General features: G+C 39.6%; 1 protein-coding gene across 2 annotated transcripts in view; it reads left to right on the top strand.

Annotated features, from left to right (window-relative positions):
• The window catches only part of SYNPR (synaptoporin), a 395065-nt gene extending 369177 nt beyond the window's left edge, over window positions 1–25888 (top strand). For both annotated transcript variants that reach the window (XM_043978574.1, XM_043978575.1), the window contains 2 exons: window positions 14701–14892; window positions 24206–25888. In XM_043978574.1, the coding sequence (XP_043834509.1) occupies window positions 14701–14892; window positions 24206–24463 (450 nt within the window). In that variant the 3' untranslated portion in view covers window positions 24464–25888. The remainder of the gene's footprint in view (window positions 1–14700; window positions 14893–24205) is intronic.
• The last annotated feature ends 1881 nt before the right edge of the window (window positions 25889–27769 follow it).

Below are 27769 nucleotides of genomic sequence, written 5' to 3'. Positions count from 1 at the left end.
CAGCTAGTAAGTGTTCTGGGGCTATATTTGAACCCAGGTCTTTCTGACTACATGTCTGGTTCTCTACTGTGCCAAGACAGAGAGGTGGGGTTGGTGAGGAACGAGACCAGGAAGCTTCCTCCTACTGAAGAAATACCTGGAGTCAACTCTTTAAGAAACAATTGGTTCTAAGAGGCAGTGGTGAGGAAAGAGAAGATTTCAGACCTCATAAGGGATGGTTAGTGTAAAGGTGAGAAGAGATACACTCATGATATGTGGGGAACAACAAATAAGCTCGAATGGCTGATCCATAGATTGCATGGATGGGGAGTAACAGGTAAGAAGAACAGTGAGATAAGAAAGGGCTGGCCTTCTACTGGAAGATATGACCTGTACACAAAGAAATAAATCTAAGCCAACCAAAGGAACAGGTTGCTGGGGATGTCAGTAAAGAAGATGATATCCAACCTTGAAGGAAGCTAAGGATTCTGGAGGAGAGGGGGAGCACTCCAGAGTCACTGTCTCAATTTTCTGCTTTACTTGGAGTACAGAGACAATGCACAAATAAATTTAGTCTCTTTTTGTTATTCAGTTTGTTTTGCCAGTTGGTTTCAAAAGCAGTGTGTATTACTTATTTCAAGTAATGGGGAATGTTGAGTCACCCTTTTTTTGAACTCAAAGTCATGGTGGGAGAAGGAAGTGAATGTTACCTTTTGAAGACATTAAAATGAATAACAAATTCTTATTCAAGAAGCTCCTTTATTACAGCTTTTGAATAGCTACTCCCTGCCCCCGTTGAACTTAGAATCCTCTAATGGCTACAGGAGAAGAATGCCACAGTCGTTTAGTATGGGGAAACAGAGTTGTTAGTGAATTTAAGAAAAAGCAAGCTCTGTGTTCATTACTTTTTCATGAACAAAGTTCACCCAAACTAGACACCTCTTCAGAAAAGGGCTTGTCATTTGAGAGAGCCGTATGTCACTGGAAATGTACCTTCCAGAGTAAAGTAGAGAAGACTCAGCCAACATGACCACATTATTTGACAAATAGAAGATTGAATTTTTGTTCACCAAAACGCTAAAAATCATATTCCCTCGTAAATAAGAATATAACCCCCAAAACACTTTAAGAACAATTCTTGACTCATACTAATACAATTCTAACTCAGTCATGTTCTGTGGGAGACTAAGAAGAGGTTAAAGGTAACAAAATAAATTGGGGAAAATGCTAATTAAAAACTGCATACCCACTGCCAACAATACCTGTTGAAAAGGGGATGATTTCCACAACCCATCAGCCGGCTTGTTTATATGGTACCAAATAATGTAAACCTCAAACCTGCCTGTACTATGCCAAAATTGATTTAGTCAAACCAGTCATCAAATAGTTCACTGAAAATAACTCTTCATCAACTATTTTGTTTATACCAAGCAGATTGAGAGACTGATCCTTTCAAGTTGCAGTCAAATATGGGTATCTCCTGTGATTTTTTTTTCATAGTGCCTTGGTACTAGGTTCAAAAGCTTCAAATGACCAACATTTGGATGTAAGATGCTTATCATGGTGTGTTTGCATAAATTTCATTGAAGGATACATGAGATTAGAAAAAAGAAAGAGATTTTAGCAGTCTCTAAATGACCCTTGGCAGTCAAAGTTCCTCTCTAATGGTCCCCATGAGAGGTAGTGACATGGAATGGATAAGGTACAGGGGCTTGGATTCAAGCAGTCTTAGCTTGGAATTCTGCCTCAGATATTTACTGTGTGTCTCTGGGGAAATAATTTAACCTCCTTGTATTTCAGTTTCTTCATAGGGACTAAGGGGAAATGCTAAGATTCATGGCCTTTAAGGCTCAAAAATCTAAAATTCTGTGATCTCTGGCCCCATCAGTCCCAATACCTGGGATACAGTAGTATAAAGACTTTGGTTGGTGCTGAGGGGAGGGGGGAAGGAGAAATTGTGGTAATTGGGGCTTAAAAGGATCTCCAGACAAAGCATCTAGTGTGAAGAGAATTTAGCTCAGGTTCAATCTGGCCCAGGTGATGCTTATACCATAGTGTTTATTCTCTACCCTAGAGTCAAGTACTGGGCATATTCCCAAATTCATAGTGATATATTTGGGCCCAGGAAATTTACACGGGCTCCCAATCCATGCCTATTAACAAAACACAAAGAACTCAGATATTGGGGGCATAAGGGCATATTCTGGGTAAGGGGGTTTCCCTATCACTGGTTCTTTCTTGTCCTCTGTATTCAATTCAACTCAACAAGTATTTAAAAACACCTCCTATATTCAAGGCACTTAGGGACTTGGCTCCAAAGAAAATGAAAATCAATATTCAAGAAATTTATACTCTGTGGGGGTGATGCGATGTAGGCAACATTTACACAAATAAATATTTAAACACTGTGAGATGTTGTTGATTTGTTGCTTGATCCTATTCAATGACAAGGGGAAAATGCTATCATTCACTTGTTTACCTGAGCATTTATGTACTCTTTAATAAATATTCAAAGATTTACTGGGATAACACTAGGTTCTCCATCATTCTCAAAAAGCTGGCTACCTTTTCCCCTGTGCTCTACCTATTTTGTAGGTAAAATCATTCATAAAATTAGTTTAAGGGTTTGGGGTTTAGAAATTTACCCAAATAGACTCTTAGCTGGAGTCTCACCTTCTGGAAAAGTCCTTCTCAGAAACTGGGATTAGACCCTGATTCCTCTTCCATGCTTTCATGTCTCTGCCTTTGATCTCCTTCCATCAGTAACTGCAGGGACTTGGAATTATATTAGTTCACACCAGAAAGTACCACAAAGCATTGCCAGCCTAGATCACTTAGCCCAGTCCAAGCAGCTGGAGGGTAAAAATGCAGAGAGGCAACTAGCTAGGCATCATTACTACTCTTTTCCCTTAATTGAAAAGCATGTTGTCCTAAATCCATGAAAAAATCCATGCATGCCTGACATCACACTCCATTAAAAACTCCCTTCTCAATTTCCATTCCCAAGTACCTCATCCTGTATTTGCCCCTGAGGCTGGCACCCAGAAATTCCCTGTCAAGGAGTAGAGGGGGGGGACCTAAGTTCAAATTTGGCCTCAGACTCTTACTTCTTTTGTGGGCCTTTGAAAATCATTCCACCTTTCTTTGCCTCAATTTCCTCATTGTTGAAATGGGGGTGATAGCAGTACCTACCTCCTAGGGTAGTTATAAGGATCAAATGAGATAATAACCATAAAGTTCTTAGCACAGTACCTATATTATAGTAGATGCTGAATAGATGTTAGTTATTATCATTTTTAGTAGTAAGAGTTGGAAGCATATTAATGTTAACTCTCAGTAGTAGTAGAGAATTGAGTAAGTACTACTTACTTAGTGGTAAAGAATAGTCAGATCAGAGGTAACATATGAACATAAGTCATCCTGATTTCAAGTCTGGCAACCACTCCCCACTGTGCCATCTAGCTGACCCAAATTAGCTTATCAAGTTCTATTTCCCTAAGGCAGAAGATCATAGGATTGTATATTAGAATTGGAGGGGACTTTGGAGGTCATCAAATCTAACATCTCATTTTCCACACGCAAAAACTGAAGTTCAGAGAGATTGAATAACTCATATAGCTAGTAAATGTCTGAGGCAGCATTCAAACACAGGTCTTCCTCACTCTATCCACCATGACACCTGGAAGAGATGCTTAAAGGCAAAAATAAAATAAAATAATAAAAAGGAAAAAGGCAAGAATAACAAAGGCAAATCTTACTTCATGCTTCACAATCTGACCAAACATTGACAAAATCTTTTTGACACCCCCCCCCCGCAAAGTAATAAGTTTGATAGAAAGCTCTCTCTGCTTAGAATATAGCATTCAAAAAATTCTGGGCATCTGTAAATTCTGTATATGTCTGCAAGAAAAATGCCAACCCTGGAACGTGAAGAAAGTGAAAGAAGTGAATGCCAGACAGTGTACTCTACTTCAGGCTCTCTATCTGTAGCATCAGAACAACTCAGCCCTAAGCCAAAATGCTGTGGATCAGCTGTGAATGCCCTCACACTATCCATCCATGGAGATGCATCAAGGGAGTGTTTCAGTTGAGATGAGTTTGGGGAAACCTCCCAGAGGGGACTGGGCCAATTACAGAGAACCAGTTTGGAGCACTCAAAAGCAATAGCAGCAGTAACAAGAGCACCCTTTGACAGAGGCTTAATAAAAACAAATACCCATGATGAATTAACTTCTAAGTTCTATAACCAAGTCCCTGCCTAACCAAGGGCTAGATTAACTTTCACCATCTTTCAAAATCATCAAAATACCTAGACCCTGTGGGTCCCCCAACTGTGGTCTAATACCTAGATCGTTTAGGTCTGCCAATTGTTTTCCAATGTGGTCATTGTCCTGTGTTAATTGACAAACCTAAAATAGGCAAGTCAAATAGTATTTATTAAGGGCCCACTGTATACCAGGTACTGCTGGGATATAAAGATGATTTAATTGGCATAGGGAGCACTCAGGGAGGACTGTTTTATTTTTTGTACTTGTATCCCCAGGATCTAATAAAATGCTTGACACAGTCAACCCTTAATCAACGTGTTGATCAATCATTGATTACCAACACTGGTTTCAGTCTTAAGAGAGCTGCACAGAGACCAGTATAGGGTCACAAAGCCTGTGTGTGTGTCAGAGGTGGGGCAGGTTTTCCTGTCATCAAGGACAACTCTCCGTGTACCACACCACACAAGTCATCTCAGTCATTCTAGCATAACTATCTGCCACTAATAAAATCTCAGATCAACTATAATACTTAAAATGAGGTTACTCCTGTTTCCTAAATCTTTGCTTCTGGAGACCAACTTAAAATAACCCACTATTACATAATAAGACCGCTAGGGGACACATTGCATAAAGTGCCCACCTTGAGTCAGGAAGCCCTAAGTTCAAATGTGACCTCACTTATAACTGTATGATACTAGGCAAGTCAATTAACCCCATTTGCCTCAGTTTCCTCCTCTGTAAAATGATCTGGAAAAGCAAATGGCAAACCACTCCAGTATCTTTGCCAAGAAAACCCCAAATAAGGTCACAGAGTCAGATATGACTGAAAAGAACTTAACAACAACAATCATCATCCTTTAATAATATAGGATAATTGACATCCTATATATTGACATCCTATATATTGGCTTGATATCCTATATATTAACTCTCCACTGATACTCACAAGAGCCCCGTGAGGTCCATGGTACATGTTGTTACCTACATTTTACAGGGAAGGAAACTGAAACTTGCCGTTTAAAGTAACTAACTGAAAGTTACAGAACTAAAAAATACCCGAGCAAAGCTCTAAACCCAGGCCACTATTGGCTTCAAGTCTATGCCATTCACTAAGTAGTTAGGAAAGAGAAGCAGGGTGCCAGCTTCTCTACTTCTCGTTCCAGAGGTTTTAATCCTTTAACTCAGAGTCCCTGAATGTGAGTGGGTATAGGCTGGTGTGTGTATACATGCACATGAATGTGTGTTCATATATGTACATGTGTATGCCTCTAATTATAGCTTTATACCTATCCAGTGTATATGTGCCATGGGTATGTACATATACACATACACGGACACACACATGGGTGTGCGCATATTTTAATAAGAATTTCATTGAGCCGAGTGTCCTTTCTAACCCTCCATACTTCATTTTCTGCATTTAGCACCATCATTTTGGGAAGATAAGACTAAGTACAGCCAAAGTAAGGTCCATGCCACGCAGATGTTCAGAAGCCATGCTCTAATTAGTCGTGCTTTTAGAGGCATTGGAGTCAACAGAAAGCTGGACTCAGGGGCAAAGAGAAGCCGCTTCTGGCCCTACCAGTGACATCAGCTGCTGACTGTGGCCCAGAGCAAGTTACCTCCCCCTCCATGACTCTTGGGGATTCTTTAGGACTTTAAGTTACATTTGGCATTTGGTGGATTTGAATTGGTCAAGTTCCTCCACTGTGAATTCCCTACATCTACGAAACAAGCATTTATTAAGTACCTAGTTTATGCCAATGAAATCATGGGTCCAGACAAAGAAAACATTTTTTATACAAATTCTTGAACACTATCTCATTGAGAAGACAGACTGGTCAAATATGCAAGGCATGTGACAATCACCTATCATTCTTTATTATTATTTTTGGGGAATGGGGAAATGAGGGTTAAGTGATTTGCCCAGGGTCACATAGCTAGTAAGTGTCAAGTGTCTGAGGCCAGATTTGAACTCAGGTCCTCCTGAATACAGGACCAGTGCTTTATCCACTGCACCACTTAGCTGCCCCTGACACTCACCTATCATTCTAGGTGATCTTCCTGTTACATCCCCAAAGGAACTTGCCCACACAGTAATGAGGTAGTAATTAAATAATACAAGATAATATAATTCTGCAGTCAGTTGCAGTATATGATGTAAAGGCAACAGAAGGTCAAAGAAGGAAGAGGTCACGGAGAGGCTGGAATCCAAGTCAAATAGAAAATCTGAGCTCTGAAATTCAGGGAAGGATTTTCTTCCCTAATACTTCTGGATTTTAGGAAGTAAGAGCTTTTTTTCCCCCTCACCCCAAAGCACTACACACACATACACACAACATATGTATACTCGCACATGCATATACTCACACATATGCTCACACAGTACATATACACACATACATGCATGTACACAACACATACATATACTCCCACATATGCATATAGAAATGTACATTCACGTACATGTGTGTATGCAGGTGCATGTGTGTGCATTCACATGCATACCCACATGTATACACATACATATAAACACATACATAAATGCATGTAAACACACACACACACACACTCCTGGTATGCCTTCTCTTCACAGATGCCTCACCACCTCCTGCTATACCACAACACCACAGCTATGGGAGATAAAAGACAACCTTTGGTCAAAGATACTTTCCCTATCTCTAGAACCCTAGTGGGACTTAATGTATACATCACATGGTTCCAGAACATTCACACCTGCTCTAACCTATAATCAGGTAAACAGAAAGGAACAGAGGCAGCCAAGTAAACATGACTTCAGCATTCAACTTCTAGTTATTCCTCTCCTAAAGCCCTGCTTCTGGTTTGAAAGTCAAATGCACTATTTTTAGCCCTTCTGGTTTTTTCCTATGGGTTGAAAGGTGACAGGGGGATTATAGTGAAGGCAAACTCAGCTGGAGCTGGGGCAACCACAGCACAGAAGAATTTAATCTCTAGTAGGCCATAAGTGCTACCCTTTACCCATCTGCCAGGGACTGACAGATGGGTTGATATATGGCAATGTAATGAGTCTTCCGTTCTCATAAGGCATAAGAAAAGCTTGAAAAATCGCAGCTTCTTTCTTGACCTTCTTGATGTTAATGCAGTTTGCTCACTTGCACAGGGGAAAAATCACAGAAGACTTTCTTCTTCTAAACAGAAGGTTTTACATAAATGTTAAGGGGCAAGTGGTTTACAGATTTGCCACTAAGCTCCAAAACCACATCTACTTTCTTCATCTCTTAAATTCAATCAACTTTGAAAGAAATTAAGCCCGAAATCTCTATGTGAAAAGGAATTATCTGCATAACAGAGTTCCCTTTTTAAACAAATTCCAGGAAAATCATAAAACTTTCACATTTTTTATTTGGGGACAGAAGGGAGAGTAAAAATGGACAGTTGTGGGAGCAGCTAGGTGGCGCAGTGGATAGAGCACTGGCCCTGGATTCAGGAGGACCTGAGTTCAAATCTGGCCTCAGACACTTAACACTTACTTAGCTGTGTGACCCTAGGCAAGTCACTTAACCCCAATTGCCTCCCCCCCTCCCCCCCAAAAAAAGAACAGTTGTGTTCTTAACATGGTGCCTTTCCCATAGTTGGTACTTAATAAAATGTATTGGATTTACGTGAGGTAAATTAAATTGAATTAATGAGGGGTCATCAGAAGCCCTGGGCTCCAGTCACAAGTCTGCAGCTTGGACAGGCGCCCTTAGATTACTGAACTGCTGTGGGCTCAGTTTCCTCTCTATAAAATTAGAGGAGTAGATTAAATGATCTCAAAGGTCATTTTCAGCTATGTTATTCTAAGATTATAATATGTGGGATAGAAATAGGGATATTTTCTCCAAGGATTTTGATAAATTCAATTGCAGACAAATCCATAATGGATTATTAAGGGGAAGTAGGGTTATTTTTAGCATGTCATTAATCACTGACACCGTCAACACAAATCGCAGTTTCAGAGTTGGAAAGAACGAAGTACTTATCTACTTCCCTCCATACCTGAAAAATCATCTCATCTCCTGTATCCCCAGGTATCTAGGCCTTTACTTACAGACTTCTAATATGGGCAAATGACTATATCCCATTTCACTTTGGACAGCTCTCATTCTTAGTATTTTTTTTTATTTTGTTGAGCCTAAATTTGCTTTTTTTTTTTCCCAGCCATCATTCCTCGTTAAACCTTGTAAGTACAAGTGCAATCCTTCCCCCATAGGACAGCCTTTCAAATACTTGATCGTGGCTATTATATCCTCCCTAAGTCTTCTCTTTTCCAGGCCAAATATCTCTAGTTCTCTCGATTGATTATTATATGACTCGAATTTGAGCCCTTCTCAATCCTGGTTGTCCTCTTCTAAACTGTCTCTCAACTATTCTTGTCCCTTCTAAAATGTGAAGCACGGGCAAAACCTTCCATAATATATTCACTGTGTCCAAGACAGAGTCCTGGACAGAAATGGATCTGAGGCTTTACCTTGTAGGTATGGAAATCCTTCTATCTTCAGTTCAACATTTCTGTAAGAAATGCAGTGTGAATTAGGGCTGAACTCTATGCAGTAACTGGCTTCAAAATTAATCTGAGATGCAGCTAAAGCTTTGGATTGGTAGTGACACAACCTTCCCCACACCTGACCAGTGGCCTTTCAAAAAAGACAACCCATTTGCTTACATCAATTTACTTTTCTGTGTGTTCACCTTGATGATCCTGAAACCCAGTGGGATTTTTCTTCATGCCATCCAGACTATGAGTGATCATTTCAGGTTGGAATGCTAATGCTGTTTATATTGGAGAAGACAAACAGGGAGCCTAAACTGACTTAATGTGAGTTTTAAATTTGGTGTGTTGCTGAAATAATGATTTTATTCATGTGGATTCTCCTCTGAGAGTGCAGGTTGTGAGTCCTTCGATTTCATGCTTTTCCCTTCTTATCCCTATTCTCTTAGAAATCCACCACAGCAGATCTATCCAATGCCCTACCTCTGGCTTTTTTAGTATCTTCACCCCAGAAATGCATCAGCTATGTCTGACTTTTTTTTCTATTCCTAGACCACCTTCTTCTCTTCCAGGCATATCAAGTCCTCAGTAATGTCTTTCATATTGTTTTTTGTACACAAATTATCTTGGGTAACATGTTTCATTTGGCCTGCTTATATTCTTTATTTACCTTTCTGTGGTCCCATGATTTTTTTTTATCATGTTAATACTCCCAAGTTCATGGTGTCCTAGGATTCATCAATTATAGAAGGATAGAACATAGAATGGAAGAACTAGAAGAGACCAATATCATTTGGTGATACAGAGGTTCTTAACCTAGAGTCTATGGACTTGGTGTTTTTTAAAACAATTTGATAACTAAATTAAAAATAATTTAGTCCTTTCCAGTGTTATGTATTTTATTGTTGGTATGCATTTAAGAATCTTCTGAGAAGGCGTATGTAGGGTCTGCCTGTATAGACTGCCAAAGTGATCTATAACATGAAGAAAGCTAAAAAGCCCTGACCTAGTCCAATGCCAGCATGTTCAAGGTCAAAAATCCAACCCTGAGTTTCTGTAGTATCTTCTGTAGAAAACCTTTCCTGGTACCATTAGTGGTTACAGCATGAATTACAGATTTAGCTCAGAGGAACTTTAGTAGTCATCAGATCCAAGCCCCTTCATTTTATATGTGAGGAAACGGAAATCCAAAGAGATGAAGAAATTTGCCAAAAATTTCTCTGGAAGAAAGTAGTAGAGCTAGAATTTGAGCTCGTGTGCAGTAACACCAAATCCAGCTAAGTCCTCTCTTCTCTGGGTGTCATGTTACATCTCCCTTGTCCACCTCACTTCTATCCCATGTAAGTTTCTTGAGGCAAGGATCCTGGTCAGTTTTGTCCTGGTTTTTCCAGTACCCAGCACAATGTTTTACATGTTGTAGGGACTTAAGCAATGCCTATTGGCTTGCACTGGGATTCCAAAGAGGTAAATAGTTTACAAAAGATCACAAATAAATAGGAGAAGCAGACCTAGAACCCAGGTATTGTGATCTCCAGTCTAGTAAGGTTCCTGTTATACCATGCTAGGCTGCTAGGTGATTAGATACGGAATCAAAGGTTCTGGATTCAAACCTTGTGTGCCCCTGGGCAAGTTGTTTAACCTCAGTTTCTTTATCTATAAAATAATAATATAAAATAATAATCCATAATAAGAACTATTTCACAGGATTGTTGTGAGATCAAATGAGATAAAATATGTCATGCACTTCACACCTTAAGCTATATAAATATTAGCTATTATTGGAGTTATAACATCAAGCACGAGGAAACATATCATGGTGGAGAGAGTTGGCTTTGGAATTAGGAAAACTAGGACTCAAATCCTGCCTGTGACCCATACTAACAAAGTGGGGCTTTGCTGACAGAGCTACAGAGAAAGGGGCTGATCTGCTTTGATTAAGGGAGATCTTTACTGGTGGAGTCTGATACCACAGTAGTATAAGGCTTAACACTCCCTCCACTCCCCCAAAATAGTATTTGGTAGGGTCTATTGCATATGATTAACTGTATGGTTGGAGTCCTATTCCATCCATGGTGTCCATTTTGCACAATAATCATAAAATCACTTGCATCAGCAATAACCAAACAGTGCAGAAAGTTTATAAGCATGTCGAGGATACTTCACTGTTTGCAAGAAAGAAAGAAGAAAATGCATGAGGCCTCAGAAATGTAGTTACACAACCACAAATCAATGGATAAAGTGTTCAGGAAAGACAGCAGCAAATGAAAAGTACAGTCTGTCAATCAGAATCAAATTTAACTGAAGGGGAAAAGAAATGAAATCCTACAGCAGTTCTCAAAGGATCAACAGGGCCACTCAAGCATGAAAAGAGAAGATAGATTATTACCCAGTTCCCTTGTAAATAAAGGAATCTTGGTGTCATCTACCTCTTTTTTCCCTTTGGCAAAAACTGGATTAATTGACGATGCGAGCAGTAATATTTCTAAGTGATAAAAATAAAACAAATTTAAGATTCTGTGAGCTATCTCCCAAATGAATAACACTGAGAAACATGCAATCTTAGCATCTGGATGGGGTCAAAAAATTGGCTGCTTGAATCCTGCTTACCTCCAAAAGGAAAATAACAAATGTATTTGGAAAATTGAGCCCAGCTACAGATGGTATTGGGGAAAAAATGCTCAGTCTGATTTCCATCTCCCTTCCCACCTCCATGTGTCTTTTCCCTGCTCAGCTCTCCAGCTGAGTTCAAAGAGAAATTAGCTTCCAGAGGATATGTGCTAATTTACACAAGAGGCTAAGTAGGAGGTCCCCAATGTTTTGGTTGAATGAATGAATTTTAGGAGTTGAGATTTGCTATAGAAGCATGGGCAGTTTCATGATGGGATTTTCCAAATAAGCAATATGTAAGTTAAAACAGCTGGTACCAACAATCCCTTGGCTTATTAGTCAATGTATAATCTACCCCCCCCAAAACCATAGTATTTTTTTCCCCAAACTGTAAGGAAAATAGCCAAATCCAAAGCTTTAGGGTGGTTGATATAGCTTCAATTGCTCAGTCTTTCAGACCTCAATTTTTTCTCCATAAAGTGGGATGAGAAAGAGTATGGTGTAGTGGATATAAGGTTGCCATTGAAAGAAGGAAGGAAGGAAGGAAGGAAGGAAGGAAGGAAGGAAGGAAGGAAGGAAGCAAGCAAGCAAGCAAGCAAGCAAGCAAGCAAGCATTCATTAAGTGATTACCATGTGGCAGGGCAACTAGATGGCATGGTGGATAGAAACTGGGCCTGGAATCAGGAAGAGTCATTTTCCTGAATTCAAATCTGGCCTCAGACAGATGTGTGACCCTGAGCAAGTCACTCAAACCCTATTTGCCTCAGTTTCCCCATCTGTAAAATGAGCTGGAGAAAGAAATGGCAAACCACTCTAGTACCTTTGACAAGAAAACCAAAAATGGGGTTATAGAGTGTTAGACACGACTGAAAATGACTGAAACAACAGCAACAACAGCACTATGGGAAGCATTGTACTAAGTACTAGACACAGTGAATATAGTAATGGAAAGTTGTGACCGTGTGTGTGTGTGTGTGTGTGTGTGTGTGTGTGTGTTTTGGGGGGGGAGGAGGATGGTAAGTTGGAAAGTGTCTTAGAGAAGGGAATCCAGGTTGAAAAATGGCTCAAGTTCATTCAAGCAAGCAAGAACACCTCTACCCTAAAGGAGTTTAAATTTTAGTCAATAAAGACAACTTTATATGGGTATGATAGTAAGGGAGAAGTGTTTTGGACAGGGAAGTCACAGGGATGGTGATTGAAGGCATTGGGCGATAGATTGGTGAATCCTTTCCAAGAACTGTAGTGTTGATTTTATCACTGTTCTCAGAGCATGGTAGATCCTTGTTCTGCCCTAGGATGAGATCAAAGAACTACCTGAGCAATATTACATACATTTGTAACTCAACAATGTCAAAGAAACTAAGCTATGAATTTCACTGGGAACTGTCATTTCATCACCATGGCTTTGGCAGATCAAAAATCAGAAACCCAAGGGATTTAAATAACTTGTCTACATTTACTAGTTATAAACTAATATGTTTGGATGTTCCCCACACATGACATTGCATCTCCATGCCTTTGTACCAATGTTTCCCTCATGCCTGGCATGCTACCCTTCACCTCCATTTCTTCATTCTCCCAGCTACTTTCCAGGCTCAGTTCAAGTGCCACTCATTATAGGAGGCTTTTCCCGATACCCCCAGTTGTTAAGGCTTTGCCCTTCCCATTACTTTGTAATGTCTTATTATTAATATCATTGGAATAGCTACATTTATTGGGTCCTTTACAATTGCATAAGCTTTTTGTATGTCATCTCAATTGATACTCACTACAAACTTGTAAAGTAGATGCTATTATTATCCCTCTTTTGTAGATAAGGAAACTGAGACTGAGTGAAATTATGCAATTTACCCAGGGGTCACACAGCTAAAAAGTGTGGGATATAGGATTCAAATTCAAATCAGGACTTCAAGTTTGGCATTCTGTCCATTCCATTAATATATTTATCTTGGAAATAAACACACACACAGAGAATATAAGTTCCTTGAGGGCAGATTGTATCATGTTGGTCTTTGTATCCCCAGCACACAGTGCCTAGTGCTTAGTAGGTTTTTTAGAGATATATATTGATTGACTTCTCTATGTAAATGTTGTTTTTCTCCAATACAATGTAAGCTTCTGAAGGTCAGGAACTGTTTTCCATTTTTTGTTTGAATTCCAAGATCTAACATGGTGCCAGGAACATAGTATGTGAATTCAAATGGAAATTGAATGGAAGGGAGACCTGGATCTCCTTGTTTAAAGCCCCTAACCTTAGCATGAAATGCTTCTAATTAATCTCTACATATTGGATTCATGTTAATTGACTCTTAGAAATATTGTTTCCTCTCCATATTTTATTACGTTTTATGGTCACAGAGTCTTTGGGAATATTTATTTGTTCACCGTAAAATCTTCTTATCACAGACACATAGGAGATTTTATTTTCATGATATCCGAACCTTCGAAATTCTGGCTTTGATTGAAAATGAAAAAATGTCTAAACTTGGACAGATGTTTTGTTTTCTTTCTTCTTGAATTTGTATTCTTAGCACAGCAGAGTGCTTGACACATAGTAAGCACTTAATAAATACTTGTTGACTTGACTGGACTTAATAGTGCCAACTGAAGGAACAGTTGATCTGAAATGGATTTAGGAAGTTGGGAGAACATGGTGCAACATTGAATACAGCATAGTTTCCATTGTCTCACTCAGCACTGAAAACAAAACTCAAACCTTGGCCACCCAATGAGATTCTCCCTGGTCAGTCTCCCTCTATTTGCTAAAAGTCCACAGATAATAAAAGAAGTTAGCATTCCCTCTGGATCTCTTGAACAAATGGAAACTCTTTGGGCAAGGCAAAGATCCATTGTTTCAGTAGGATGGAGGGGGGGAAACCCATAATGGGGACATCATCCTTTTCACATAGTTTGATTCCCTTTCATCTCTAAATACTATACTTAGCTCTTTTGAATATTTCATTCAGAAATTTGAAAGGGCACCAAAATTCTAACATAATTAAACACATCCACCGAACTATGTTATGTGACAGTATTAAAGCTAGTCCATGAAAATTGATGGGATGTATGAAATCAAGGCTCCCACCCAGACAACTCCCCTGCTTTGTAATCCCATTCAGCAACCACAGTCATGTATGGAAAACAAGAAATCAATAGATTTGCATTCTCCTCAAGAAAAGTGTTCAGTGGTCTTTGCACATAGTAGCTGCTGCAAGTCAACAATCATTTATTAAATGCTTACAATGTAGGACAGACCCTGTGCTAAGACATGTTTGTTGGAATAAATTCTGCCTTTTCCCTTTACACCATTTTTCTCCTTCTTTCATTCTCTAGGATTTCATCGTCACTGTAGTCTTCTCCTTTCTGTGGCTGGTTGGTTCATCGGCTTGGGCAAAAGGATTGTCTGATGTCAAGGTGGCAACTGATCCAAAGGAAGTTTTGTTACTGATGTCGGCTTGCAAACAACAGTCCAACAAGTGCATGGCTGTCCATAGCCCTGTTATGTCAAGCTTAAATACTTCTGTGGTAAGTATTTTTCATTGTATGTATGACCCTGAACCCTTTGTTTGTGACTGAATCAAGAACCACCACCATCTCCAAAAACTTAAAGAAATTCTTTTTCCAAAACTAGGTCAATCAGAAAGTTGACATTTCATTCCATGAAGAAGATTAATCTGTGCACTTTCCAGCTTCAAATTGTCAGAATGTGGAGACTTTAATATATCCAATTATGGAGTCCTTAATAAGAACCCAGCAGGTATTAGCAACTGCTTGGATGAAAATCAAACCTAAATTCTCACCCAGAAGTGGATATAAAATGTGAATGCTAAGGTCTAAGACTGGCAGAAGTTGAAAGAAATATTTGAAGGCATAGAAATTGGCTGCAAACAAAAGTGTTCAAACTCCAGGTATTTAGAACCTGTCCAATTGATTGCCTAGAGAAAAGTTCTCAGACCTGCTGGGGTGTTGAAAAGAATACATGGAATTAAAAAACACACAAGGAGTTATATTCATACTTTTGTTTTTTCTGCTTGTAATAATTGCAAGAGTTATTTGGAAAAGTAGTCAACAAATAAAATTATAAGACCCTTGAGCTAGAAGGGAACTAATGATTGATAACAAAAACCCCTTTGTCTTACAAATAAGGAAGCTGAGGCAGAAAAAAAAAGAAGTGATTTACTCAAGGTTGCATAACTCTTAGAACTGATAGTTACATCCTAGGCTATGGACTCCAAGTTCAGTTCTCTTCCCAGTATACTAAATTCTGTGCAATCCAAGGGAGACTAGAGAGTGAAGCCATGAGTCCAGTTAGGATGCTATCGTCAAATAGAATAAGCCAACAATGACTCTCAGACTATCCCAAGTTAGGCAGGAACACAAAGTCAACATTTTAGTTTTGAAGTTCTAGTTTCTAATTAACTTTTTGTTAGTTCTAAAAATCTGTCATATACATAGAAGAGATAGCCTATAAGAACAATCTGATCCAATTCAAGAAGGATTTATTAAGTAGTTACTATATTAGACACTGCAGACAACAACAAAAGTAATCCCTTCCCCCAAGGAGCTAACACTCTATTGGGAGGAATCAACATGTACACAGATGTCAACAACAAAATATAAACTAGATAAGCACAAAGTGATTTCAGAGCATGAAACACTAAGAGGGGTAGAGAAAGGAGAGCCTATTGAGAAAAGCAGCTCTTAAGTCTTTCAGTCAATCAACATTTATTAAGCACCTATTTGTCATGCGCTGTGCTAAGCTCTGGAGAATCAAAGAAGGATCAAAGATGGTCCCTATTCTCAAGGAGTTCATAGTCTAATGGGGGAGTGAACATGAAAATAACTGTACAAACAAAGTATAGATGGAATAAATTGGAAATAATTAACAGAGGTAAGGCACTAGAATCTAAGTATCTCTCAGTAATGTCCAACTCTTTGTGACTCTCATTTGGGGTTTTCTTGGCGGTAGTTTGCCATTTCCTTCTCCACATCATTTTGCATATGAGGAAACTGAGGCAAACAGGATTGAGTGACTTGCCCAGCTAGTAAGTGTCTGATGCTGAATTTGAACTCAGGTCTTCTTGGCTACAGGGCCAGGGCTTTATCCACTGCACCACCTAACTGCACCTAACTAGAATTCATAGAGATTGGGAAAGGCTTCCTATAGAGTGTGGGATCTTGGGTGTGACTTGAAGGAAGCTAGAGAAGGCAACAATCAGGGATGAAGAGGGAGAATCTTCTAGTGGAAATGCCCAAAGTTGGGAGGTGGAGGGTCTTGTTTGAGGAACTGCATCAAAGAGTACATGGGGAACTTGAGGGTGGCCAAAGCGTAAGAAGCATGGAAAGGTTGGAGGTCAGGTTATGAAGAACTTTGAAGGAAAATTGGGAATCCAGGAGACAGATGTGACAATGAGTGGGCATTCCATGCATGGAGAATAGTCTGTGCAAAAGACAGATGGGAGACAGAATGTCATAAACAGGGTGCAGATAATAAGCCAATTCATGTAGAAGAGTGTGCAAGGACAACTGAGATTTAATCAGCCATCCTATCCAAAGAGGGCAGCTCTTGCATAGAGCCCAGAGCCAAAGTTAATTGTTTTTTTCATCCTGGGTAGAGACTGTGAGGAGGTGCTTTCTGACTCTTATCTGAACCTAGTGGCCAAGTTCCCTAGTGGTGACAAGGAGGGATGGCAAAGAAAGGAAGGACAAGAGACCTGTGTCTGGGCCCTGAACTTCACCCAGACTTGGTGACCAGTTAGCTTTGCCACAAAGATCAGGGACAGGTGGGGCCAGAGGCTGGAGGAGAAGAGAACTATGTTTGGGTCTTCCTGGTCCAAAATGCAGTCTGCAGCATGGCAAAGTTACACAAGTTCAGCTGGGTTTGTGGAAGGAACGACCTGCCTGAACAGCCTCTAAAAATAATTATCATTGCTTCAAGGTTATGTTCCTGCAGCATTCTGGGATTCAATCTGGGGATGCATTGAAGAAGGAACAAAGTTCCAAAACAGTTTTCAGTGATTAGACTCTGCAAATGCTGTCTCTGGGAGATAGTCGCTATGGAGATAAATTATGTATTAGGGTTGACAATCATTTTCATTTATCCCTGACCACACCTGTGGACAATAACTTCAAGGGGGCCATTAAAAAGCTATTGCCTTGCTTACAGATTTCTCTAATGCACAGTGTGTAAAGATGCCTGTGGCATCCAAGCCGAGCCTTGAAATCTATGAAAAGTAAAATAAAGTGTTGGATGTTTTTCTTTTAGAAGAAGTCATCACGGAGAATTTGAAGATTTATTTGGCTATATAAAAACACATACACATGGAAGGCTTTCAATAAACAAGAAAAGCTATGGCCTTCAACAGAATCCTTTTAAAATCCACTTCTAATATCTCTAAACAGTCCATAACGGATGTCGTGGGAATTGGAAGAGACCTATACCCAGGGAAGGGCAAATGGTGCTCAGTGGGGCATCAAATTTAGAGGGCAGAAAAATATAAAATATTCACTCCTCCAACATTATAGAAGTCATTGGGCTTAGAGTCAAAAAGACCTGAGTCTTGGAAGATGTCAGATCCCAGGCAAGTCACATAACCTCACTTGGGTTCAGTTTCCTCATCTGCAAAATGGGGATAAGACCTATACCTTAAAGTTGTTGTGAGGAACAAATAAGATAGTGTAAAATCACTCTGTAAATCTTAAGGTGTTATAAAATATCAGCAATTACTATTGTTCCCTTGATGAATTATTTTCATATTATGAAATTCTAACTTTATGTCAGAACAAAATTGGTGCTTCCCAGGGGGTATTCTTTTTTTTTTGTTTGTTTGTTTTTGTTTTGTTTTGTTTTGTTTCATTTTGTTTTCAGGACAATGAGGGTTAAGTGACTTGCCCAGGGTCACACAGCTAGTAATTGTCAAGTGTCCGAGTTCAGATTTGAACTTGGGTCCTCCTGAATCCAGGGCTGGTGCTTTATCCACTGTGCCACCTAGCTGCCCCCACCCAGGGGCTTCTTGGTATGCTGCATAGAATACTGAACCTGGAATCAGGAAGATGTGAGTTCAAATCCCAGCTCATACACTTATTAGATGCAAGACCCTGGGAAAATCATTAAACCTCTCTCAGCCTCTGTTACCTCATCTGTAAAATAATGGTAAAAATAGCCCCCATCTCTCAGAATTGTGGAAGGATCAAATGAGACAGCATACACAAAATGTTTCACAAGCGTTAAAATTCTATTTAAATGTCAGCTATTAGCTGTTCCCCTTTTTACTGTCCCCAAAGGCCAAAATTTCTAGTTATAGTTACAAATGAGAGATCGAGGGGAAGAAAACAAAGCAACTCTATTCTCCACACTCATGCAGTAAATGGTCAGTAGGTTAATCATGAAATCTGTAAGGAAGGCCCCATATGCTGCTTGGGCAGCTGGTTTATTCAGGTAAGATAATAGGATAATAATAATAATTAGATAATGACCTCCTCCATTAGACTGTCAGCCCCTTGAGGGTAGGGACCATGTTCTTGCCTTTCTTTGTATCCTCATCATATAATTCAGAGCCTGGCACATAGTAGGTACTTAATCAATCTTTAGTGACTGACTAATAAATTTCTCCTTGTAGGAGATGCTTTCACATCAGTAATTTTACAATCAGACTGAATTAAGTAGACATGGTGTTATTTTTAGAGTCTTTTTTTTTTTAAATGAGGCAGTTGGGGTTAAGTGACTTACCCAGGGTCACACAGCTAGTAAGTGTTACGTGTCTGAGGCCGGATTTGAACTCAGGTCCTCCTGACTCCAGGGCCCGTTCTCTATCCACTGCACCATCTAGCTGCCCCTAGACACGGTGTTATTATCTCTGTTATAGATGAGGAAATGGGAATTAAACAACTAATTAATCACGTGAATCATCAGTGATAAAACCTGAACTAGAACCCAGATTTTAGAACTTCTAGCCCAATGCTTTTTTTCTACCTGACCTCAGACACCCAATACTCAGCCTGTGGAACAAGGGTCTCAGTTTTTTGACTTGACTTTTTTAATCTTGTTAGCTGGCATATATGATGTAGCAGTAAGTATAGCACCATGGATACAGAGGGGCACTGACAATCTGGAAGCCTTGGTTTTAAGTTCTACTGTAGGCACTTATTAACTGTGTAGCTGCGGTCAAGTCAGCTAATCTTTCTGTGTTTCAATGTCCTCATCTGTCAAATGGAGATAATACTAAAACCTACCTCACAGAGTGTTGTAGAAAATGAAAGAATATGTCAAACTCTTTGCAAACTTTAAAGACATATCAATCCACAAGCATTTATTAAGCCTCTGTGGTAAGCTAGGCAATGTACTAGCCATTAGGGAATGAAACAATGCCTAGTGTCAAAGAACTTAGATTTTATTAGTAGTAGTCAGAGGAATCACAGGACAGGAAGGTACAACTATAAGAAATTTCTGCTTAAATGGCCAGATTCTGGGTAAAGTTTGGGTCTACCTGGCTTTGTGAAAGTGTTTTCTCTCAAGAAAAAGGGTCCTTTAAGGAAATTGAAATGTAATCTGACTGTCACCATCAGAAAGTAGTAAACCTAGTGTCAGAATTCAGTGTTAGGGTCCTACATGTCATACACACACGCGCACGCGCGCGCGCACACACACACACACACACACACACACACACACACACACACACACACACCAGACAGAATAGGAAAACGTTTAGAGCCTAGGAAATGTCAGGTATATAGCTCTTATTTTTGTTTTTCAGTTGTTTCGATTGTATTTGACTCTTTGTGACCCCATTTGGAGTTTTCTTGATAAAGATATTGGGCTGATTTGTCATTTCCTTCTGCAGCTCATTTTACAGAAGAGGAAATCAAGGCAAACGAGGTTAAGTGACTTGCTCAGGGTCATACAGCCAGATTTGAAATCAGGAAGATGAGTCTTCCTGATTCCAAGTCCAGATTAGGCCTGACACTCTATCCACTACAGCACCTAGCTGCCAAAGCTATCATATAGGCAGTACATAAATGTATGTATAATCTACAATAACCCTTGTTAGTCTGTTCTATTATACTGGGGTGAATGAATTGCTTGTTTGGGAGAGTAGGAAACAAGAGAGCCAGATATCTCTTTGTGTAAAGAAAAACAACAGAGTACCTTTTACCCCAACAATCTCGATATGCCCAAATGGGCACCTTTAAGTCATTTTTCCCATTCTTCCTAAAATAATATCCTTCTATTGCTGGAAAAATTGTAGCAGGTGCCAGTTAATTAGGTTAATTGATTGTATTCCCCATTAGAATGTAAAGTTCTTTGTAGTAGAAATTGTTCTTCCTTCTTTGTATTGGTACTTTCACACCTAGAACAATGATAGACGTCTCCTGGGTGGTTAATAAATGCTTATTGATTAATTGATTGATTATTTAAGGCATACTGGATTATCCCCTGGAGGGCAAAGAGACTACAAAAATAATAGCAACTTGCATTTACATAGCACTTTAAGGGTACTTCTTTCCTTTACAATAACCTTGGGAAAGGGAGAGTATAAGGACCAGAGGAAATTGAGGCTTAGAGAAATCACGCATGGTATATCTGGTCAAACAAGGAGGGAGTATCAGAACCAGGATTCAAATTCAGATCCCTTGACTTCAAATACAACATTCATCAGAATGCTGACCTCCTCCTGAGTCATCCTCAGCACCTTGTCCCAAATCAGCCCTTAATAAATGTTTATTGGTTGGTTGGATGCATATAAATGATATGGCTAACCTGACCAATATCCAGAAGATAGATCATTGTCCTGTGTTTTTTTTCATTTTGATAGGTGATATTGAATAAGTCAATTGAACTCAACACCTATTTATTAAATGCTTATTTTGTGAAAAAGCACAATCCTAGGCACTGAGAATGAGACAAAAACAAAAACAAAACCCTTCTCAAAGAGTTTACATTTGAATGGGAGGGAAATTAAAAAGTCTAGGCAAAGTCAATGCAAAGTAATTATTAGAGCATTGTAAAGAGAGATAGGGCTGGTCAAGAAAGGCTGCTGTAGGAGGTGATATTGGACCTGAACCCTGAAGGAAGCTAGCAATTCCTAGAAGTGATGGTGAGGAGAGACCATTCCAAGCATAGGAGGCTGGGTAAGCCTTTGCAAAGAATTGTGGGTAGGAGATGGTATTAATATCATGGCGTGCAACAAATAGTCCCAGTTTAGCTGGAATGTAGAGTACATGAGGAGCCAAGTGAAATTAGTCTAGAAATATAGGTTTCAGTGAAGATTGTGAATAGCTTTAAATGCCAAATAGAGGAGTTTATATTTTATCCTGGGAACAATAATTCATCACTAAGGCTACTGAGCAGGGAAAATGACAAGATTACTTCTGTCTTAAGAATATCAATTTGGCAGCCGAGTGATGAATGCATTGAAGAAGAAAGAGTCTGGAGGTAAAATGGCCAAGTAGCAGATTATTGCAATGGGCCAGGCAAGAGGTGATAAGGTCCTGCACAGGAGGGGTGGCCATGTGAGTTTTTTTCCTAATGGCCAAAAGTCCCTCCCCAGTCCTTTCTCTTTTATTTATAATTCTTCCTAGAGATCTGTTTGGGTAGGAAATGAGAAATAGATCCATTAAGCCTCAAAAGGGGACTTTTATGCTAAAAATGCTCCTATTTTCCCTGTGCGTTCCTTACTCTTGAAGTAAATTCACATCTTGAAAAAAAGAATAAAAAATGAGATATTTGTTTTCAGCCTAACTTAGGAAACAGTTCATTAGCTCCCAGCAGAACACTGATCACATGACTAGGGCTGAAGCAGAGAAGTAGCACCTGCCTTCTAAATCACCAACACCCTCCTGGGAAGAACAGGAGTTTCCATCTAAATTTCACATATCCATGACAGTTGCCTTGTGAACCATTTTACACCTTTAGGAAACCTGAATCTTACTCACCATGGCCTTTGTTTCTAAGCTGGATAAAAATTGGGTCATGATAACTATATTGTTGTTGAAGTGTGTATGTGTGTGTATGTGTGCATGTGTGTACACCTATGTGTGCCTGTGGTATTTTTCATGGTTTTAGGAAAACAGGCATTATGAATAAATGGCCAGATCCCACTGTCAGGAAGACCTGGGTTCAAGTTTTCATTCCTAAATGTCTGCAGGCAACTTTCTGACACTATTCATTGGAGAACAGTAGTCTACCTACATTGGTAGAGGGACTCTCCTCTTCAGGAGTTCCTTACATCAATGAAATCACAGGTCCAGTCCAAAGCAATAATGATAATATCCCTGGCAGAGAAAGAATGGAAAATACCAATCACTTAATCAAAAAGAAATTATTAAGCACTTACCATATGTCAGGAACAGAGCTAGTCCCTGAAGATACAAAGAAAGCAGTGCCTCACCTCAATCCCTCACCTCAAAGATCCGATGTGCTACTGGAGAGATGAAAAAATGTTCCCAGATAAGTAAACATCTTACAGACTGTATCCACAGTAATGAGGAGGGAGGGATAGGATTAATACCCAGGGAGGGAGGACAGATTAGGAAAGGCTGCTAAAGGAGGTGGCTTTTGAACTTGGGCTTGAAGGACTTCCAGGAGGTAGAAGGGGGTGAAGAATGACAGCATTCCAGTCATGAGAGCCAGCCTGTCTGCAAAAAACACAGAGAGATGGAAGATGGATTATCCACATTCAGGGGACAGGAAATGAGCAGAAAATAAATTGTAATGAGAGAATATTGAGGATAATGAGCAGATACCGCAACTAAAATAATGATTCTAAAATTAAATTTCACTGATAAGGAGTAGTGTGAACAGGCCACACAGCAAAGTGCCAAAGGCCATGTAGCAAAGCGCCAAAGCCCTAGGTTCTAATCCCAGCTCTGTCTGAGTGACCTGGGGGAGCCAATTGATCCCAATTGCCTCATGTGTAAAAGGAGTCAATTGGATAAAATGGTCACTGGGGTTCCTTCCAGCACTATGCTGTTATGAGTTGAAGTTCTTTCTGAGGTAAATTTAATAATATTTTGGGGAGGGCAGCTAGGTGGCACAGTGGATAAAGCACTGGCCCTGGATTCAGGAGGACCTGAGTTCAAATTTGACCTCAGATACTTGACACTTACTAGCTGTGTGACCATGGGCAAGTCATTTAACACTCATTGCTCTGCAAATTAAATTAAATTAATTAATTAATTAAATGAATGAATGAATAAATACATAAAATGTTGAAAACTATCTCTACATGTAACTAGAAAATAAAAAAATAAAATAAAACTTTAAATAAATAAAAAATAAAAGGGGCAGCTAGGTGGCACAGTGGATAAAGCACCGGCCTGGATTCAAGAGAACCTGAGTTAAAATCCAGCCTCAAACACTTGACACTTACTAGCTGTGTGACCCTGGGCAAGTCACTTATCCCTCATTGCCCCACCCACCCAAAAAAACAAACAAACAATATTTGGAGTCTTAGAAGAGAGAGTATACATGATCCTCTGATAGGTCCTTTTGTGTTCAAGGGACATTTTCCAGAGACTAATTTTTATATGCTTTCTCCTCCCTCAATTTTCTCTTGAGTTCTTCGGGTATGTAACAAATTGTATCACACGTTTATAGTGGGGAGGGGCCTTTGAGAACAATCTGATCCAACCACTTCATCTTTATAGAAGAAGAAATTGAGCCCCCAAGAAGTAAAAGCAGGTTGCTCAGTGTCCCTCAAGAAGAAGTGGCAGAGCCAGTATTTGAACCCAGGGCCAGGGGATGTGCCATTGCACTACATTATCTCTCTAGGTAGAAACTCTGGGCTTTTGATCATCAAATGCATCCCAGTAATCTAATATTCTCCTTCTCCTTCAGGTCTTTGGCTTCTTAAATTTTGTTCTCTGGGCAGGAAACATTTGGTTTGTTTTCAAGGAGACTGGATGGCATTCTTCAGGCCAGAGGCATCTCTCGGAGCCAATGGAGAAGCAGTCCAGCAGTTATGGCCACGGAGGATACAACCGAGACAGCTATGGGCCAAGTGGCGGGTATAACCAGCCAGCAAATCTGGGGCCACCTGCTGAGGAGTTTGGCCAGCAGCCTAGTGGCCCCACTTCCTTTGCCAATCAGATTTAATATGTCAGAGTTTGATTTCTTCTGGAGATCATTCACCATGATATAATTCAATGGCACAAGGATTTTCTTTTTATTAAGAGCTGGAATCAAATATTAATATAGAAAGTCTTTCGTGCATATTAGAGCTCCCTAGCTCTCATTAAACAAGGAAGGCCCTAGGTTGTGATAAATGGTACTTTGAGATTAGTTGAGATGATCTATTATTTATCATAGGTGGTTAATTGGACAGTGTCTTCTTATATGTACAGATAATTTTACAGTAGTTTTGTATGTGTACCAAGGTAGTAGAAGTATTTTGTAGCCTAAAGTCTTGAGTCTGTCATATTTGGAACATAAATAAAATTGTATCGAGTTTTCTTATCCATTTCAATGGGAAACAAAATTTTAATATTATTTCTAAGCGATGACTTGGTGTGGACCACAAAATGCATGCTATATTACTACTAAGTTTACAACACTGCCGGTCTGTGAATCTTTGTAAGTATTTATTTTAGATAACTGTTCCTTTTTTTCCCTTTGATGATAAAATTTAGTGCATGAATTGGCATTTTCTCTCAAACTGAATGTTTGAACTGTGTTTATAGAAACTTCCCAATTGTACCCTACTCTAGTAATTATACATTTAAGGAAATGAACTGCCTGTTGTGTATATTTTGTGAATTTGGCTCTCTGGTTCTAATCAAGTTCTTAAAGCATTGTAATAAAGGTATGTTCCCAACTAGGGGGAATTTAAGAGTGTGTACTGTAACTGACCAATATGTATACCCTCTATGTAAAGTCAGTAGTTTTGCCCATTATAACGTGAATTGGCTTTTTTGTGAAGTTTTTCATGTGAGTCATGGATGATAAAAACCAAGTAGCCTGTGATTCCTCTAATTCAGGAGGTATTTCTGTCAATGGTGGATGGAGGTGAAGATTGTCAGTTACTTCGTTAAGAATAGGTCCCCCTGGACTCTATATGATGTTGTAAAATACTCATGACTCACAGGACTCATAATACTTAACAGACCTGTATCAGTGTCATAATGTGATGGTTCTACCTAGCTAGCTGTCAAAATTCCCAAGTTTCACTGCAGTTCTCCAATGAGCAGTTCTATCTACCAATAGATTAGAAATGTTGGGAGCACAAGGATTTTTTCAGTGCAAAAAGAATTACTCATAAAGTCTCCTCTTGCCCCATTCATGATCAAGAATATGGCAATCTTCACCTCTGGGTTCTAAATGATTTGAAAACCAGAACGAAGCAGGTTTAGCAAAAACAAGTATCTACCTTCCTAGATATATTATCACTGTATGATCTGTAGTGTTGGAAGCATTTTAACCACATTGCATCTTATATAATAATTGTAACCAATTTCTGGCTACTTGGTGAATCTATATTGTGATATCTATTTGACTCTAATAAAGTTATTGCATACAAATATGGTAAAGTCAAGTGATTCCACCCTTCTATGATGAAAACATTCTGGCAAAATGTCCAGTGTTCCCAGATGCATGGCATCATCTTGGCTGATTGGTCAGTCAGTCAACAAGCATCACTTAAACATTTACTTTGTGCCAGGCACTGTGCTACATAATGGGGTTTCAAAGAAATGCTTATAACACTCTTTGATGAGAAAATGTGTCCATTGCTCTAATGGCCCTTTCTCTTTATGATTCAGATATGCTATTGCTTGGCAGAAGGATGCTTCCCAAACTCCTGGCAGTGCTTTCTTTGCCCCCACTGTGGGTGGCTAATTTCAATTTCTTTCCACTTGCATTGTTCAAATGGAGAATAGCCTGCTGTTTTGCACTCCCTCAAGGGTACCAGGTCTAGTAACCAGCCATTATTTTTTACCAGGTTTAGTTTTTACAAAAGAACAAACATTCTAGATTTTGATCAATGAAAAGCCATGTCTGGCTATTTCAAGGGGAATGGTGATTCTATATTTTATAGTATCCTTGCCAAAAGGAATTATAATCCAGCTGAGTTTTTTCCTCATCTGGGATAATACTTTTAATTTCAAGAGGAAAAAGCAAATTCCATCCAAAAAAAGTCAATCATTGTCTCTCACAAGGTATGACAACTCAGTATATAGATCAGCTTACACTCTTCCATATCAAAATTCAATTTCACATCATTTGAGTCAAGAGAGGCAGTGTGCTATAGAAGCTAGTGTACTGGACCTGGAATGGGTTTGAGGAAGACATGGGTTAAAATCTTAACTCTCATACCAGAGACTCCAAATTTAGAGATGAAAGGGACCTCAAAGGTCATCCATCCAACAGCTTCATTTCACAAAGAAAACCAAGTCCCATAGAGGTTAAAAGACTTGCCCAACATTGTGATTCGAATCTAGACCCTCTGCCTCCAAATTGATTGAGTCATTGTAGGGGCCAAATTTTAATTGGGGAGTGTTAGTTAGGTGGCTCGCTGCAATATTGGGGCAAGGAAGGAGATTAACAGCCTCTTTCAAAAACAGAAAAGGGTTTATTAATAAGAACAAACTTAAAAATACAAGTAAGATTAGTAGAATTAAGGGAAAGGGGAAAAAAGGAATGGGGAAAGGAAGATAATACGACCTGAATCACACCACCGCCCAGGACTCAGCAGAATATAGGATTGCATCCTGTCTCTTTCCAGCTCCAAAACCAGAATGGCGAATCTCCTCCCTTCTCCTTACCAGCAACCCCCTCTCTCACAGGAAACAGGGTGGTCACACACACAGCCTGAAGCTAATTGGCTGGCAGCCCTGATTGACAGAATTAACAGACGGTTGTAGAATGGCCAGCCTCCCAGCTTCCACACCCTGAAGGTCACCTGACTGCCCTCACCTGGCTTCCCATCATTATAATTTGGCCAGGCCCACATAGGCATCAGTGGGAGGTGAGTGGAGCACTTCACCTGAGCCCCAGCTAGCTGAGGCTTGAGATGGGGCTTCTAAATCATGATTAATTCTTTGCATCAGTATATTAACCCCTCAAAGCCTCAAGCAACTCTGTAAGGCTTACCTGCTAAAGTTATAGATGGCTTTTATCTCCATCAGTGAAGGAATAACATAGGTCCTTGGAGTACTACTTAACCCTTATTGTTCTCAGCATCCATTCCCTTTAGGCATGCACTTTAGCAGACTCTAATGCACAGAGATCACCCTAGCTTGATTAACCTCAGAGAGCAGCAAAGCAGCAACTGTCAAGGGGCTGAAGGGGAAGGGGCTGAATCACTGACATCAGTATAGTCATTCACATTTGCATAGTGCCTTCTACATCTCGGGGCTACCCACTGACATAGTCTCATGGTCCAAGTAGCAAACCTGCAAGGCAGAT

Source organism: Dromiciops gliroides, chromosome 1 (assembly GCF_019393635.1).
Source record: "Dromiciops gliroides isolate mDroGli1 chromosome 1, mDroGli1.pri, whole genome shotgun sequence".
Taxonomy (NCBI): domain Eukaryota; kingdom Metazoa; phylum Chordata; class Mammalia; order Microbiotheria; family Microbiotheriidae; genus Dromiciops; species Dromiciops gliroides.
This window is presented reverse-complemented; position numbering and strand designations above follow the sequence as displayed.